The sequence below is a fragment of the Cynocephalus volans genome, chromosome 6, assembly GCF_027409185.1.
Source record: "Cynocephalus volans isolate mCynVol1 chromosome 6, mCynVol1.pri, whole genome shotgun sequence".
Lineage (NCBI taxonomy): Eukaryota > Metazoa > Chordata > Mammalia > Dermoptera > Cynocephalidae > Cynocephalus > Cynocephalus volans.
The window spans coordinates 17,102,275-17,117,012 of record NC_084465.1 but is presented as its reverse complement, the minus strand read 5'-3'; the positions used below and the strand labels follow the sequence as shown (position 1 = coordinate 17,117,012).

The window sequence follows — 14,738 nt, the reverse complement described above, 5'->3', positions numbered from 1 at the left end:
CTGAAGCTTCAGCTTCATTAGCTTCGTAATAAATCCACTCACAGCCCTACCAAGGCCAGTGACATTGTCTCTGCTACATTCCTGCTATGGTCTGAAAGTGTATGTCCCCCCCAAATTCATATGCTGAAATTCTCCCCACCAAGGTGATGGTTTTAGGAGGTGGAGCCCTTGGGAGGTGATTAGGTCATGGGGGCGGAGCCCTCACAAATGGGATTAGTGCCCTCATGAAAGATGCCTGAGAGAGACCCCTCACCCCTTCCACTATGTGAAGTTACAGTGAAAAGACACTGAAACTATGAGGAGGTGGGTCCTCACCAGTCACTGAATCTGATGGCACCTTCTTGGACTTCCAGTCTCCAGAACAGCAAGAAATATCTGTTGTTTTTAAGCCACCTAGTCTGTGTTATTTTGTTACAGCAGCCCGAAAGGACTGAGATAATCCCTGACACACAGAAAAGTGCCTGGTATCCAGGAGGTGCTCGACAGACACTGAAGAATGAGCTTCAGTCCTCATCCACTTCAGATAAATATTCTTTTATTTCCATACTCTTGTGACATTTGCAGCATAGGTAGTCAATTTCACACAGACATTAAAATGCACACTTGAAGGGTGTCCAGTGTGCCTGGGAGATGCAGGTATGGGCACTCACAGGCCAAGCCCAGGGATCCTCAGGGGGAGTCACTCATCCAAGTTACCTGCCAAGGTAGATGAGTGATTTCCTCTGAGTGATGGCTGACTCCCACCAAACAAGGGGAGACCAGCAGAAACTCGATGATGCCACACAGTAGCACACTTGTTCTGACAATGTGATATAGGTCAGCTAATGCCAGAGCCCAGGAGCAACAGAGCAGAGCTGCCTGGTCAGTGCCATAGCAACAACAAAGTGACTGTGCTGCCCTGGGCCCATCTGGGCTCTCCTCCAGCAGCGGCTACTGTGTCGTTCTGACAGAAAGTAAAGCAGATGCCATGAGGCCCTGAAAAACTGATTCACGGTAGAGACAGAAACTCTTAAAAATTAATACAAAGCCATAAAATTGTGTCTAGAAACTCTGTGCCTGGTACCAATAAGCAGCAACGTCAACAAAGAGAGTAAAAAATACAACTTTAACACACCATTAAAAAGCAATAATGGGCGTACCTACAATCACTACTGGTTAGCCCATTAGTGAGCCCAAAAGTGACTTAAAAGTGAAAACCATAATCAGCAAGAGATTCAGAATGTAACTTCACTCAGAAGACAACATGAATCAAACAGTTCATTAAAAGTTATTTTGTAAAAATAAAAAATAAAAATAAATCCCAAACAGCTCTTTCCAGGAAGATCAGCCTGAGAGGCCTCAGAACACCCTGGTGCTTGGCTCACTGCCGCCTGCCAAACAAGGAGCCCAAGAACAGGATGGAGGGCATGGCGGTGGCGGTGGCAGTGGTGGTGGCAGTGGTGGTGGCGGTGGCAGGCTTGGACGAGGAGGCAGAGTACTGGATGAGGTACTCAGGGTAGACCTGGTGCTTCTCAAAGACCACGAAGATGGAGGGGTCGGACACGCTGTTCACGCAGCTGTCGTAGAAAGTGTTGCTCTGGCCTTCCTTGGCCGGGGGGCGGACAAAGCAGGTGCTGCCCCTGACAAACTCGCCCACCAGCACCCGGGCCAGGAACATCGTGTGGGACTGCGTGTCAGACTGGCAGTAGTGGTGCGAATACGCAGCGTCGCGGGCAAAGTAGCTCCCTGAAATGACATACACATGGCCTCAGCTGGGCACCGGGGATAAAGGCCTGCCACCAAGAAGGGGAGAGGCATCAGCCCACCGGTGGACAGCATCCCAACCACGGGCAACACGACCAGCCTCTGCTCTTCTGTTGCCATATCTCTCTTCCTCACTCTGCCCCATTTTTCCCTACCTCCTCATGAAGGAACGTGCATCAATGCTGCCAACACCCTTCTGAGTGGCAGAGCGTCAGAGAAGTCACCAAACTGACTCAGAAAGCTCCTTTCAAGTTCCAAATCCATCATTGAAAACCTGAAGGTACCTGGGCACATTGCTACTTAACTCCCTGAACCTCAGCTTTCTCAGCTATAAAACGGGGCTGTTACACCCAACCTCTTAGGTCAGCATGTAAAGTGAATGAGATCCCATATGTGCAGACACTTGTAGACACCAGCAGCCCCACGTATAGAACTATGAACCTTCAAATGGGAACCTGGGCTGGAAGCTGCCACCCATACACTTGGAATCACAAACCTACCACTGGCCCTTGTCCATCTTGACCCCATGGCCATCACCACATCAGAGTGAAACTAACTGACGGACAATTGATACATTTGGAATATAGACTGCAGGTTACTAAATTTTTAAAATTTGGTAGCCATATTGTGGTCACAAAAGATACTGTCCTTGCTCTTAGGAAGTGTTAAAGGCTAAAGGGGCACAATAAATGCCACCTACTTGCAAGTAGTTCAGAAAAAAGAAGAGATGATAAAACCAAGTGGTAAAATGATAAGACTGACAAATCTAGGTAAAATTTATGCAGGAAGTTTTTTTTTATATTATTCTTACAACTTTCCTCTGACTTTGAAATTATTTCCAAATAAAGTTTAAAAATAAGAGACAGGAAAACACTCAGATAACTCACATGATAGCTAGAATGACATGTTTACATGAGTGTATCTGAGGTTTTCAGGTTTCTATTCTAAGGAAATCGCAAAGGTGCAGTCTGGGAACCTTATCAGGGCAGGGAAGTTATCCCCTTCCCTCTCCTCTCTGACTCTTGTCACCTTCTCCCAGGACCTCTATTCCACAGGGGTGTAGGCTCACCTCTCAGGGAAGCCACACCCCAGCCAGGCAGCCCACCCTGCCCACACACCCTGGCTACACACAGAGGCGGGACAGTGAGGTGCTGCCTGTGGGGCATCCCCATAGAGGACCCAGTGCCACTGATCACCAGGTTTGAACCGGCTCATCAGCTGAGGCTGGTTCCCTTCATGCTCTGTATCAGTCTGCTTTAGAAGTTTCCTGGGCCCAGTGGTGAGGCAACATAGGGTTCTGCTGGCAGAGGCCGCCCTCGCCTCACCCTTGCCATAGGAAGTGCCATGAAGACCACAGACCCGCCAGTCAAAGTTCTGCTGGCAGATGGCATCCACGAAACTGCTGCTGGTGCCGTGGAACAGTTGCCTCTCATCCACCGCCTTTCCTCCATTTTGTTTCTGCATTTGCCCTTTTTGCCTAGAATCACGAAAGAACACATGTTGGATGCAGAGGGTGCTGGCCACCAAACCCAAGAAAACACATTTTGCTAAAATAACAGAAGTGTCCTGAGACTAGGAGATGCGGGTCACAGGCTACCTTGGCCAGGCCTCTGAGGCTCCTGCCCCAGGCCAGGGAAGAGGAAAGGAAGTGAAGAGTGGGACCTGGGTGAAAGGCAGAAGGGAAACTCTACTCCCAGCTCCCCAGCTCCAGGCCTCCAGGGGCTCCTTGACTCCAAAAGCAGAGGAGCCCCTGGACAGAAGCATGTTTCCTTCCCCCACCTTGCTCCTGAGTGGAGCTGAGCCCTGGGAAGCTGGAGGAGAGTTACGAGGCTGCTGGTCAGGTGGGCCCATTCTTCTCCCCTCTACTGTGGCCCTGACTTCATCCCTGTACACACGGTGCAGATAACACTGCCCTAAACCCCATGTGGGGACAGGTCAGCAGGACCCCAGTCTGTGACGGCAACCTGCTGAGGGTTTCCTCCCCACATGGACAAGTGACTAAGTGCCCAAGAACATGTCCATCCTCATGCACAAAAATGAGGCCCCTGCTCCCCAGCCATAGCTTTATGCTACTGAGGGTGTGGGTGGGTGTACTGCTCCATCCCATCAATCTTCAGGGAGGCAGGATGGACAACTGTGAGTGCTAGCTTTTTCCCAGTCATTCAAGGCCCTCATCTCTGCAGTGGGATGTGCCACCACATGGCCTGAGGATGGGCAGATGAAGGGTAGCAGACACAGCTCCCAGGCAACAGCAGCACTGGGCAAGCTGCGGCTGCTCTCTCTGACCTTCCTGGTAGCTCGGGACATGTTTGGTAAGCAGCTAGCAGGGTGAGGGGACAGAGCCCCCAGCCCATCAAGAGCGAGCCCCAACGCACCACTGGTAGACTTCCCAGAGGGCCAGGTTCTGGACTCGCTCAATCTTCTGAACAAAGTAGAAAGGCAGCGTGCGGTTAAAGAGGTTCCAGACCTTCTGATACTCCTCCGAGGAAGAACTGAGGGTGATCTTCTGCAAGTGGCAAATATTTTTAATATGTTCTCATCAAAGTGCAGAATAGAGATCAATTGCTTCCCAAGTCTGCTTATAAATGCTAGAACTGCAGAAGCACGAGAGCCCAGATCATGATGACCACATACCCCTCCTTCCCTGACATGTCGTCTCTCCAGGCACAGAGTATCTACAAATTGTAGTCATTTTCCTTTTGTTCATGTGAAACCAGCCTGAAGGACAGGCATGTGATTTTTAAGCCAGCCATCCTGGGTGTCCCCAGGATGTCTCTGCTCTCCTTTTGTATCCTATATAGGTCAAAGCACAGGTTGGAGTACATGGTCTACAAGACCAAAGAGTTAGTATTGATAAATGTATCTGCAAGTCCTCCAGCCCTAAGCACATCCTGCCTGCACTGTTGGTGTCTGTGTGTGTTTTCTACAAACTCAATGAGATCCGTTCTCCCAGCAGAGGGATTGTCATATTATAAATGCCTGTCTGAACAGTGCTTGGCATGAGGCTGTCAGATGTCAACCCAGGTGCCCATGTAGACATTGCGATGTCACACATTATTAGTCTGATACTCTACTGTTATGAGGGTACTTCAAAAACTTCATGTAAAGTTCTTATTGTCTTTCAATTCTATTTTTCCACGAACTCTGTGAAGTACCCTCGTCCTTGCACAGCTCCCATTAGACAGCAGACCCTAAATGGGCTACTGAACTGACTGTCCATTCTCCTGCCTTCTGGTATCTAGCACCTGCCCACTGTTATTCCTCCTCTAAATGTCCCTCGTCATACTAAAATCCTCTCCTGATTTCTTTTCCTTTTCTTGTTCAGTAAAACTCATATTTATTGGCTAAGCCCAGTTCATGAGATCCTTATTTCTGCCCTATCTAGCAAATTTCAAAACTTATTCTCCTTCCTCCACAATACATTCTCTCCCCTCACAGCCACAGCCATCTCCTGGGTGGTCGTCTGGCCTTAAAAGACCCAAGACATGAAAAAAATAAAAAAGGATCTACTTACATCCATGCCCTCCTGCACCCATGAGCCACAGCCTTGCAGCTTCTTCAGCATTAGAGGAAACAGCCACAATCTGTTCACACTCCCTGCCTCTACAGAATACCCTTCTATGCAGCCCAGGCAGCATGAGTCCCATACCTTAAAGCCTGGGTCTGGCAAGGCTGAGGAGTCCCAATAGTCTGGGATGTTCTTTGGGCCTTGAAAGTTGGCTTTGCTACAAAATATAAAGAAAAACACACTTAGACATTTTATTCTTAGACATAAGCAAATCTATCATAGACAGTCTCCACTAGCCAATATCACCAGTCTTGAGTCTCAGCACATCACATTTTAAAAGGAGGTAGAAGGCAAGGAAGTACATAAACACAATGTGAGAGCACATTTATCTTTGCCTATGTGGCCAAACACAAAACAATTAGTCACGAGAGATCTATTTCTCACTTGTGTTCCAACTACTGCACAGGAATAAAGAACACAATTAAAGTAGCATATACAGAGCTACAAACACTTACCCATAATTTTGAAAACCAAAGAGCTCTAAAGACTAAAAAAAAAAAAAGCCTCAATGAGGTATAACTGACATATAAAAACATTTTTTTAAAAAACACAAAATTGACATCAAAACTCATTTGCGATAGAAATTTAACTTGAACTGGTAAGGTTTTACTTATGGTCTGTATTTATCCTTCATGAAGTGACTATGTATATTCTTTACCAGAAATATTAACTTGCTAAATTAAAGAGTGTCACATAATACACGCACTACATTATCTTTCTAAAAATAAAAATAAATAAACGAAAGCAGTTCTAAAATACATATGGCCCAAAGGGTTTAGGAACAAGGATTGTGAAACTGTAATTCCAAATCATTCCTATTGAGTTTCAGAATGCACTGTTCTTCCTACAATAGATCTGCCTTCTGTTTCTGCTTGCTGGCATGAGGCATGTACCTTCATCCTAAGCCTCAAAGATCTCCCACAAATAACTTTCCTAGGAAAGTGGCACAGTTTAAAAATAACTAAGGTTCCACCAGTAAGAATCAGCCAGAAACAGACCCATAAAGACTTAAGATGCTGATATTGTCAGACAGATTATAAAACAGTTTTTCTTCCTATGTTTAGAGAAATAAAAGATAAACTTTAAAAACACGTGCAAGGAACATGAAACTATAAAGAGATGTGGAAGATCTGAAAAACAACCAAAAAAACTTCTAGAAATGAAAATTATAATCCTTGATAGTAAAAGTTCAATGGAAAGACCTAATAGCAGATTAGATCACCTGGAGAGAGAAGTAGTAAGCTGAAAGATATGTGAAATGAGGTTATCCAGAATGTGGCCCAGAGCAATAAGGAGAAGAAAACTGTGGGAAAGAAGTTGAAACACTGAGAACAGAATGAGAAGGCCTCATTAGAATCTGATCAGAACCAAAGTGAAGCTCCAGAGTAAGAGTAGAGAGAATAAGGCTATTTTCAAAGAGAACTGATGAGACACACCAACCCACAAGTTTGAGAAGCCCAAAGAATCTCAAGCAAGACAAATACACCTACCCAGGCACTCCATAGTGAGGGTGCATAACTCCAAGACAAAAGATGCTCTTAAAAGTAGCCAGAGGAAAAAAAGAGTGATTACCATCAAAGAAGCACCAATTAGACCAATAGCCAATTTCTCAAAAGCAACAATAAAAACCAGAAGACAATGGAGTGATATCTTCAATGTTTCCAATAGAAAACAACTACCTAAAATTCTATACCCAGTGAAAATATCTTTCGAGACTGAGGGGAAAATAAAGACATATTCAGACAAACCAAAAAGCAGAGTTTTCCAACAGAACTTCATCGAAGGATATTTGAAAGGACAAAAAATGTGAGTAAATTTAATGAAACATTCACAGTATAAAATAATAGTGCCTCGAGGTTAAAAAAAAAGTTGAGAGGAAGGTAAATGGAGAAGTTTACGGAGGCCCTTACCTTAGTTGATAGGAAAGCAAAGATACTTACTTGTATGTAAGTGAAGAAAATATACTGTAGTTTCTAGTGTAGCCTCTTTAAAAAATAGTAAAATAATGTATAACTTCCAAACTAGCAAGGGGAAGAAAGCAAAATGATAAAAAGTATCCAAAAGAAGGTAAGGAAAAATAAGGCCCAATCACAAGAATAAAACATTTTCATGAGGATGGAAGGACAATAAGGTACTAAACCAGATACTTGATGTATATAAACACCGTTTTAAATTTTACATTAAATGACACTCCTATATTATAACTTCTGAATATGGAGATCATATTTTGTGACCCCACTAATTGCGGAAAGAGAAGTTGTTTCTGATAGTGACCTACCCTTAGAGTCCCAGTTGAACACGGAGGCTCAAGCAGACTTGCTTGCTGGAGTTAATAACAACTAGCTACCATCACGTGGGTTGGAGGAAAGAATTGAGCACTTTACCTTCACAAACCACGTGCAACACTTAGCTCAGAGGAGAGATCCTAAGTCACTCACATCTTAAGTTTGAATTTGACCAAAAAAATCACTTTTATTTCTTATATTTGGTGTCTGCTTGTGGCCCCCTGAAAACTAAATTAGAATGACCACAAAAGAATTCTAGTCTCAGGGCTGGCCAATTAGCTCAGTTAGTTAGTGCATGGTGCTGATAACACAAAGGTCAAGGGATCAAACCGTGTACCAAAAAAAAAAATTCTAGTCTCAGAAAGGACACAAACAGTTTTCCAACTTTGCCTAGGGTAAACTCTGAATGGGGGAAGAATAAAAAATGACAGCAATAGGGAGGTCATAATCAACCAAAACTATAAATCCAAAAATAATAAAAAAGAGACTGATGCCTTTAATTAAAAAAAATAAATAAAAAGTAGATATTTCGGTATGGTAAAATACTTCTTAAGCAAAGTCAAAAGGCAAATAACAAACCAAAAGAAAATATTTGCAATTTACATAACAAACCGAGGGTTAACCTCCCTAATAGATAAAAGGCTCTCAATACATAAGAAAAATACCAAAAAGTAAATAGAAAAATGACAAATAGTCTACAGAAAAAGGGAAACGGCCCTTACATACCAGAAAAAAAATTCATCCTCACTCAAAAGAGAAGCAAACTAAAGTACACCGATACACCCTTTCCCACATATGAGAATGGCAAAAGCCCAAGAGCTTGTCCACACTCTGTTGGCAAGGCCAAGGGAAGCAGGCATCTCCCGCATCCTGCTGGGAGTGCATAATGGTTCAAGCCCATGAAAGAAACTTGGTTTACCTTCTAGGACTCTGACTTGATGATCTACCTCCAAAATTCAAAACAGCACACACACCAGATTGTGCTGGCATTGTGGCATTACACTTTGTAATGGCAAGAAACTGAAAACAAACATCCATCAAAAGGGACAGATTAAATAAACCATGGCATATATGAGAGTACTTGTAAAAGTTCATGGAAAAATGAAATTAAAAGACAATACAAATCTTTCCATGAACTTTTTTGATGAACCCTCATACACATGATGGAGAACCATGAAAGCAGAAACAGATTTATGAAGACTTCAATGAAATGAAACAGTAATTATCAGGACCTATTTTTAAGTGAGAAAAAAAAAAGGTACAGAACAGTATATATAGTATACCTTTTGTGCAAGAAAAGAGAAAAAAGTACTTTTACACATACATATGCATATGCATTTGCTTGTTTTTGCAAAGAGAAACCAGAAACTAATAAAAAGGTTACCCACAGTGAGAACTGGATACAGATAACAGGGGGAAAGATATGGACTACTGAGTATACCTTTTTACAGTTTCAACTTTTAATCACGCAAATGTTTTACATGTAATCAAAAATAAATTTTAATAAAAATAGGAAAAAATTCCTGGGAATGTGGCTTACTTTGTTAGACCTGACTCACAAGGCAATACTTCTTGTATTGATAATACCGTTTACCTCTAGCTTGTACTGAACTTTTTAAAATGACTTTTCTGTGCTTCACAAATATAGCCACTAACACCCACCTGGGAAATCTTAAAAGTACCAACAGCAACACTGGCTCAAGTGGCTATGGCAAACCCAAGCTGTTGCAGGCACCGTGGTGTCCCTCCACCAGGTGAGCCACCTTCCCCCATTATGTGGCCATGTAGTTTGGAGAATACTGACCTTTCCCTGCCCAGCTCCAATCCCATCGCACTTGCCAAAGCCTAAAGCAACATTGTTTGCAGAGGGACTGTGACCAGTGCAAAGCTCAAAAGCTTCCCCCATCAGCTACAGGAGGTCTCTCTCCTCCTTCCTATGTGCTCAACTAACCTAGTGGCTCCTTGCAGGCATCTTATAACATAAGGAAACTCACCCTGAGGATAAAGTTGGTCTATTAGTGACTGTAATACCAGTTTTTGGTATTTTTAGTATTCTGTGATATTCAAGTACTGAAATACATGGCTTTTTATTGGTGTAATTCCATCATTTCATTAGTTCAATATTTTTTAAATATTTGGGTCTATGACTCAATTGTTCCATTGAAAAGATAAACTGATAAGGTGGCTTCCAGTCTAGACTGGCTTCCAGATCACAACAGGCAGCTTATAACTATGTATTATACAGCTTCTACCCACAAGGAAAACTGTCACTTGGGTTCAAAGACTTTCCCAACTAGAATATGAATGAAAGTAGAGTGCTACAGCATTTGGTCACACAAGTCAATAAATGCCCTTTAATGCTGTCTGAGGTAGGTTTTCTGTTCCTTGCAGTAGAGTACACCCCAACTGGTAACACATGCCAAGTAAGTTCCCTAAGTTCCCCAAACACAACCTACCAGTTTTGCATGGCCATCACATCCTGGGGAGAAACGTATTTGGGTCTGCGGCAAACTTCTCTGATTGTGCCATAGGTCAGGTTCTTCTGAACTAAGGCTAATAAAAAATAGCCAATGAAAAAAACATACATGTATATAAATATGCACACAAAGGACAGAAATGTTTTACAAACACAAATGAAATGGGTTTGAAAGCTAATCCAAATAAGCAAAGCCCAGAATCAGTCTGTTAAAAATAAGGCAGTGTCACACATTTCTAGTATTCATAAAGAAAATAGGTATCCTTAGGAGACTGGATTTAATGAATGGAGGAATGATTAGTAATCGATATATCAATTATACATGAGTGCCTTTAAATTGTTCCTTCCGACCTTGTTTAAACTATTATTTTGCTTAGAAATTTTTCCCAGTTTGGATATAAAAAAGTTTCAGCCCAGCCTGAGACCAAATCATCAAATCTTGAGTTAGAGGGATTTAGAGTTAATAATTTTACTCATACCTTTTTTTTAAAGTTTGATTAAAATGACTTTATAGCAGTATTTATCAATCTTTTAAAACCCATACCATTTTCAATAAACAAAATTCTTGCTGCCCCACCCTCAAGAATTTCATATTCATCCTGAGGATGGGGAAGAGAGAGGGAGGAGACACAAGATCCTCAAGTTGAATAATGATAAATACGTAGAATTGGAGCACATTCCCCACCCACTAGGAAAGCCCTATCAAGTCTACACTTAAAGTACAAAAACTATTTTACTTTCATTTAAAAGACATTTTATTAAAAATTATAGATATCTGGAATTTACCTTACTGTACTTGAGCATAAAGTGTACAATAACCCAAGTGTGTGTCCCTTACACTACAGCCCAGGTGGTCACCACTCCTGGGGAGGTCGACTCATATTCTCATCTGGAGTCCATAATCCAGATGCAGCTTCCAACCCCTTCTGTTACCCACCACTCAATTTTCCATCCATGCTTTGCTCATTAGCATACTTAAATAGGTTTTTATTGGCCTATGACCATCTGTGATCAGGCTTTCACTAGTGAAATTAAGTTGTTCAAGATAAGTGGACTGGCTAAGTATATGTTAGACACATTCCTTACACGGACAGACTAAAGTGAGGCCTTTTCCCTAACTTACCTTTAAAGAGGATACACTAAGCGACATCTCTAAACCAGCCCTGACTTTGGGGGATTCTGCCCATCTGGTGCCAGTTGACAGGATGCCAGAATTCTGCCTCTTTTGTGACAAGAATCCCCAAAAGGACAGAGCTGAATCTTCTCTGAACCTACAGAACAAGTCATTTGGGCTGTGGTGTGTGTGTATGTGTGTGTTTTAAATGTACTTGCTTCCTTATAATTAGTTAATAAATGTGTGTGGCAGAGTTTGGTCTGAGACTTGCTTTCATTATACCTAGTAGTGAGGTTATGACAAAAGAAGCCAACTCACCTCAAACTTCTTTTGTGGCTCCTGTTATCTACCAAAAAAAAAAAGAATTGTGCCCACCCAAATGAGCTTAGGTCAATCATCAGTAAATATGCTTTCTCAAACTATTGTGTGCTCTTCCCCACCTCATCCTGAGGTTCTGTTATGTCCCTGGGGATGTGCCCTAAGGTGAAAATGATAAAGACTGCAACTGACATTTTTGGTGTATTTGTTTGATATTTTTCAAATATATAGAAGAAATATTTCAAACTGTTGGCAACTGCAGTCAGATGAGGGACAGCTGCACAGATTTGATCTTTTATTAATTCCCATGCTCTCACTGTCCCCTCTCATATACTTCTATTTATCAGACTGTGGACTGCAAACCATATCATGGATGGCTGGAGTTCTCCAGCAGAAGCAGTTCTCACTGTAGTGCAGAAGAAACTTCTCTGTAAGGTCATGTTGAGAGGGCAGTGATTCTACCTTAAACAAAACCATAAGTGCTACTAAACCACAAGCAAAACTAACTGACCAAGAGCAGGCAGCTAAAGTAGTTTTAGGATAATTCACCAAAGACACTTTGTAGCCCTCCACAGAAAACAAAGGTCCCATAAAAATAGAGAAAACAGTAAACTGTGTTTAAAGGAAGGCCTATTTATTCCCTTATAAAATGCTGATCATCCAGAAGGACTCAGTTTAAAATGTGAAATACAGGCAAAACTGAATTGAACAGAGCTGGACCAATACATCCACATGGAAATGGCTTAAAAGGAAACTACAGCAAAACTGAAATTTAAAAGAAAGAAAAATTCTCACAAATTGGCCTCTGGAGGAACTGGCCAAAGGGTGTTTAGCCTATTTATGTATGTTAAGGCAACCAGGATGAATCACGTAGGTCCAGTTTCAGGACACTAAAAGTACAGGAAAATCAGCTTCCCAGGGACTTTTAGTTAAAACATGTCCTACCACATGTCTAATCCAGCTGACATGCCACCGACCCAAAGGCACCTACAGAGAAGATGACAGCGGTACTGACAAGGGAGACACCATCCCACAGAGCCACCAGGACACTTGTTAAGGGCTGAGGTTACTCGTGGAACACAGAAGGACCCATCCATGGCCCCCTGGACAATCACACTGCACACAAGCTGACCGGGCTCATCCCTATGTGATGCAGGCTCCTATGCCCTTCTCAGGGTCCTTTCCCCTCAAACCCCCCACATAGCTTCTACTTGATCCCGTGTGCAAATGTCATCCATTGACAGATCTGTTTCCCTTCTAGATGTGCCAATGTCATCCACTGACAAGTTTGTTTCCCTTCCTTTTCTTCCCTGCCCCAGCCCAGGCCCTCAGTGTGTGCATGCAGCTCCTCCAGGGCTAACTTGGAAAGGCAGAGCCAATGCAGGGCTAAGGCTCTGCTGGGCGAGGGTAGGGGTCAGGGGGTACCTTTGAAGTCTAACTCGTAGTTGTGCTTTCCGGCTTGGAACTTCAGGGTGGCCACGTGGGCATCAGACCCTGGTGCGCAGTATGCCAGGTAGGCCTTCTCCACATCGCTACTGCTGACGGTGGTCACAGGGTGTGTAGTGCCCTGCCAAGGAAATCCAGACACTTCATGAAAGCAAGAACCTATGGTGATGAGGAAAAACACTGGTGGTATCCACACCACATTTCAGACACACCACGGCTGATAGTCCTGCCGTGGGGGAGGAGGGAGGAGCCAGGGAGCAGGGTGTGCAGGAGAGGGAGGGACGGAACAAAGGCAACACACAATATGAATCTCTCCTGAAAGGTGCCCTAGGAAACAGAAGACAGTAAACAAGGACCCTGCTAAGCAGGATAAGAGCAATGGAAGGGAGGGCATTCAAGTTACTCAGAACAGATGGCACAGCCGTCCAAATGACAGAGACACAGCAGCAGTGAATTCTTGCACACTGCCTCTTCTCTGTCTATTCTTGTTCCCACCATCTTTTAATCAGAGGTCAGTCCTCCTTCCTGTGGTTTTTTCTGGTCCTTTGGAGAAGTTTTCTATTTTTTTCAATTATCCGTTTCAATCTCTCATCCTTCCTACAATCACCTACAGGACATCTAATATTTTGGGTTGGACTGACAGAGTTGGAACTCATGGCTCCCAAACCTGTTGACTCCATAACCTGAGCAAGTTATTTTAACCTATCTGGGCCTCAGTTATCTCAAATGTATAGCAGGAAGAATAACAGTACTTAGGCCATACTCATCCCATTATTCAATAGGATCACAGTATCCTCACAGGGTTGGAAAAACAATTAAAGTAAGGCATGCAGAGCAGTTAGGACACTGCCCAGAACAAAAAGCATGCAAGAAACATTATCTATCATCATCATCATTATTCTTATGCTTGACATTGCACTGATAACTAAAATTAGTTATTGAACATATAATTCCCTCTGTCCCTGTAAATTTCCCTACTCCCCCTATGGCTACCATCCTAGTCCTCCTAGGTCACAAGTTCTAGTTGTTATAGATAGAACAATAAATGAAACAAGATCTGCCCTTGCCTCCAGGCAACTCGGTCCAGCACTGAAGGAGGGGGAGCCACAAGCAGGCAGACATTCTAAGGTCTGGAGTGCTCAAGATCTCACACAGGTCTACAGAAGTGCTACAGGAGCTAAAGAGGGGGGGCCCCAGTAAAGGATTTCTGAAGAAAAGACACCTGAGCCAAGGCCCTAGCCTAAGGGATGAGAATGAGTTGGCCCCATGAAGGCCATCAGGGGAGGGTGTAATAGATATATGATTTTTGAAGGAGCCTCCTATTTTATGATCTTATATTGGTGTCTAAGTATCTCCTTCTGAACTCGGCCCTTCTTTGAAACTAAACCAAACCATGAATTAGAGTGGGGGGGGGGGGAGATGTGGCATAAAAATTCCTTCCAGACAACAAGGGAAAAGGAAAAGAAAATAAGCCTCCCCTTTAGACCTTAGGAGATGTAGCAAGGAGTTGAGAGGAACAGAAAGAGAAGACGAGCAGTCAGACACAGGCATGCTGCCCCTGCCCCTGCCCCCAACTTTAAGTCAAAATCCTTTAAAACAGGGTGTCACAGTGAAAGGTAACATGCAGATGGCTGAGCAGAAAGAAAAAGCAGAGGGGTTCTATCCCCAGTGGGGGTTCCAAAGGAGAAACCAACAATAGCAGCCGCATTGTGTGAAACCAAGGAAGGTCCCAGTTTAGCTCCTTGGGGCCCTGGTGAGATGTGGAAGGAACAAGTTCCCACATGTCTT

General features: G+C 43.2%; 1 protein-coding gene across 1 annotated transcript in view; it reads right to left on the bottom strand.

Annotated features, from left to right (window-relative positions):
* Nucleotides 1-547: 547 nt before the first annotated feature.
* The window catches only part of PARP12 (poly(ADP-ribose) polymerase family member 12), a 38,375-nt gene continuing 24,184 nt past the window's right edge, over nt 548-14,738 (bottom strand). The window contains exons 7-12 of the mRNA XM_063100590.1: nt 12,930-13,071; nt 10,053-10,149; nt 5,393-5,468; nt 4,119-4,249; nt 3,069-3,220; nt 548-1,725 (exon numbers count right to left, since the gene is read on the bottom strand). Coding sequence (XP_062956660.1) covers nt 1,361-1,725; nt 3,069-3,220; nt 4,119-4,249; nt 5,393-5,468; nt 10,053-10,149; nt 12,930-13,071 — 963 coding nt within the window. The 3' untranslated portion in view covers nt 548-1,360. The remainder of the gene's footprint in view (nt 1,726-3,068; nt 3,221-4,118; nt 4,250-5,392; nt 5,469-10,052; nt 10,150-12,929; nt 13,072-14,738) is intronic.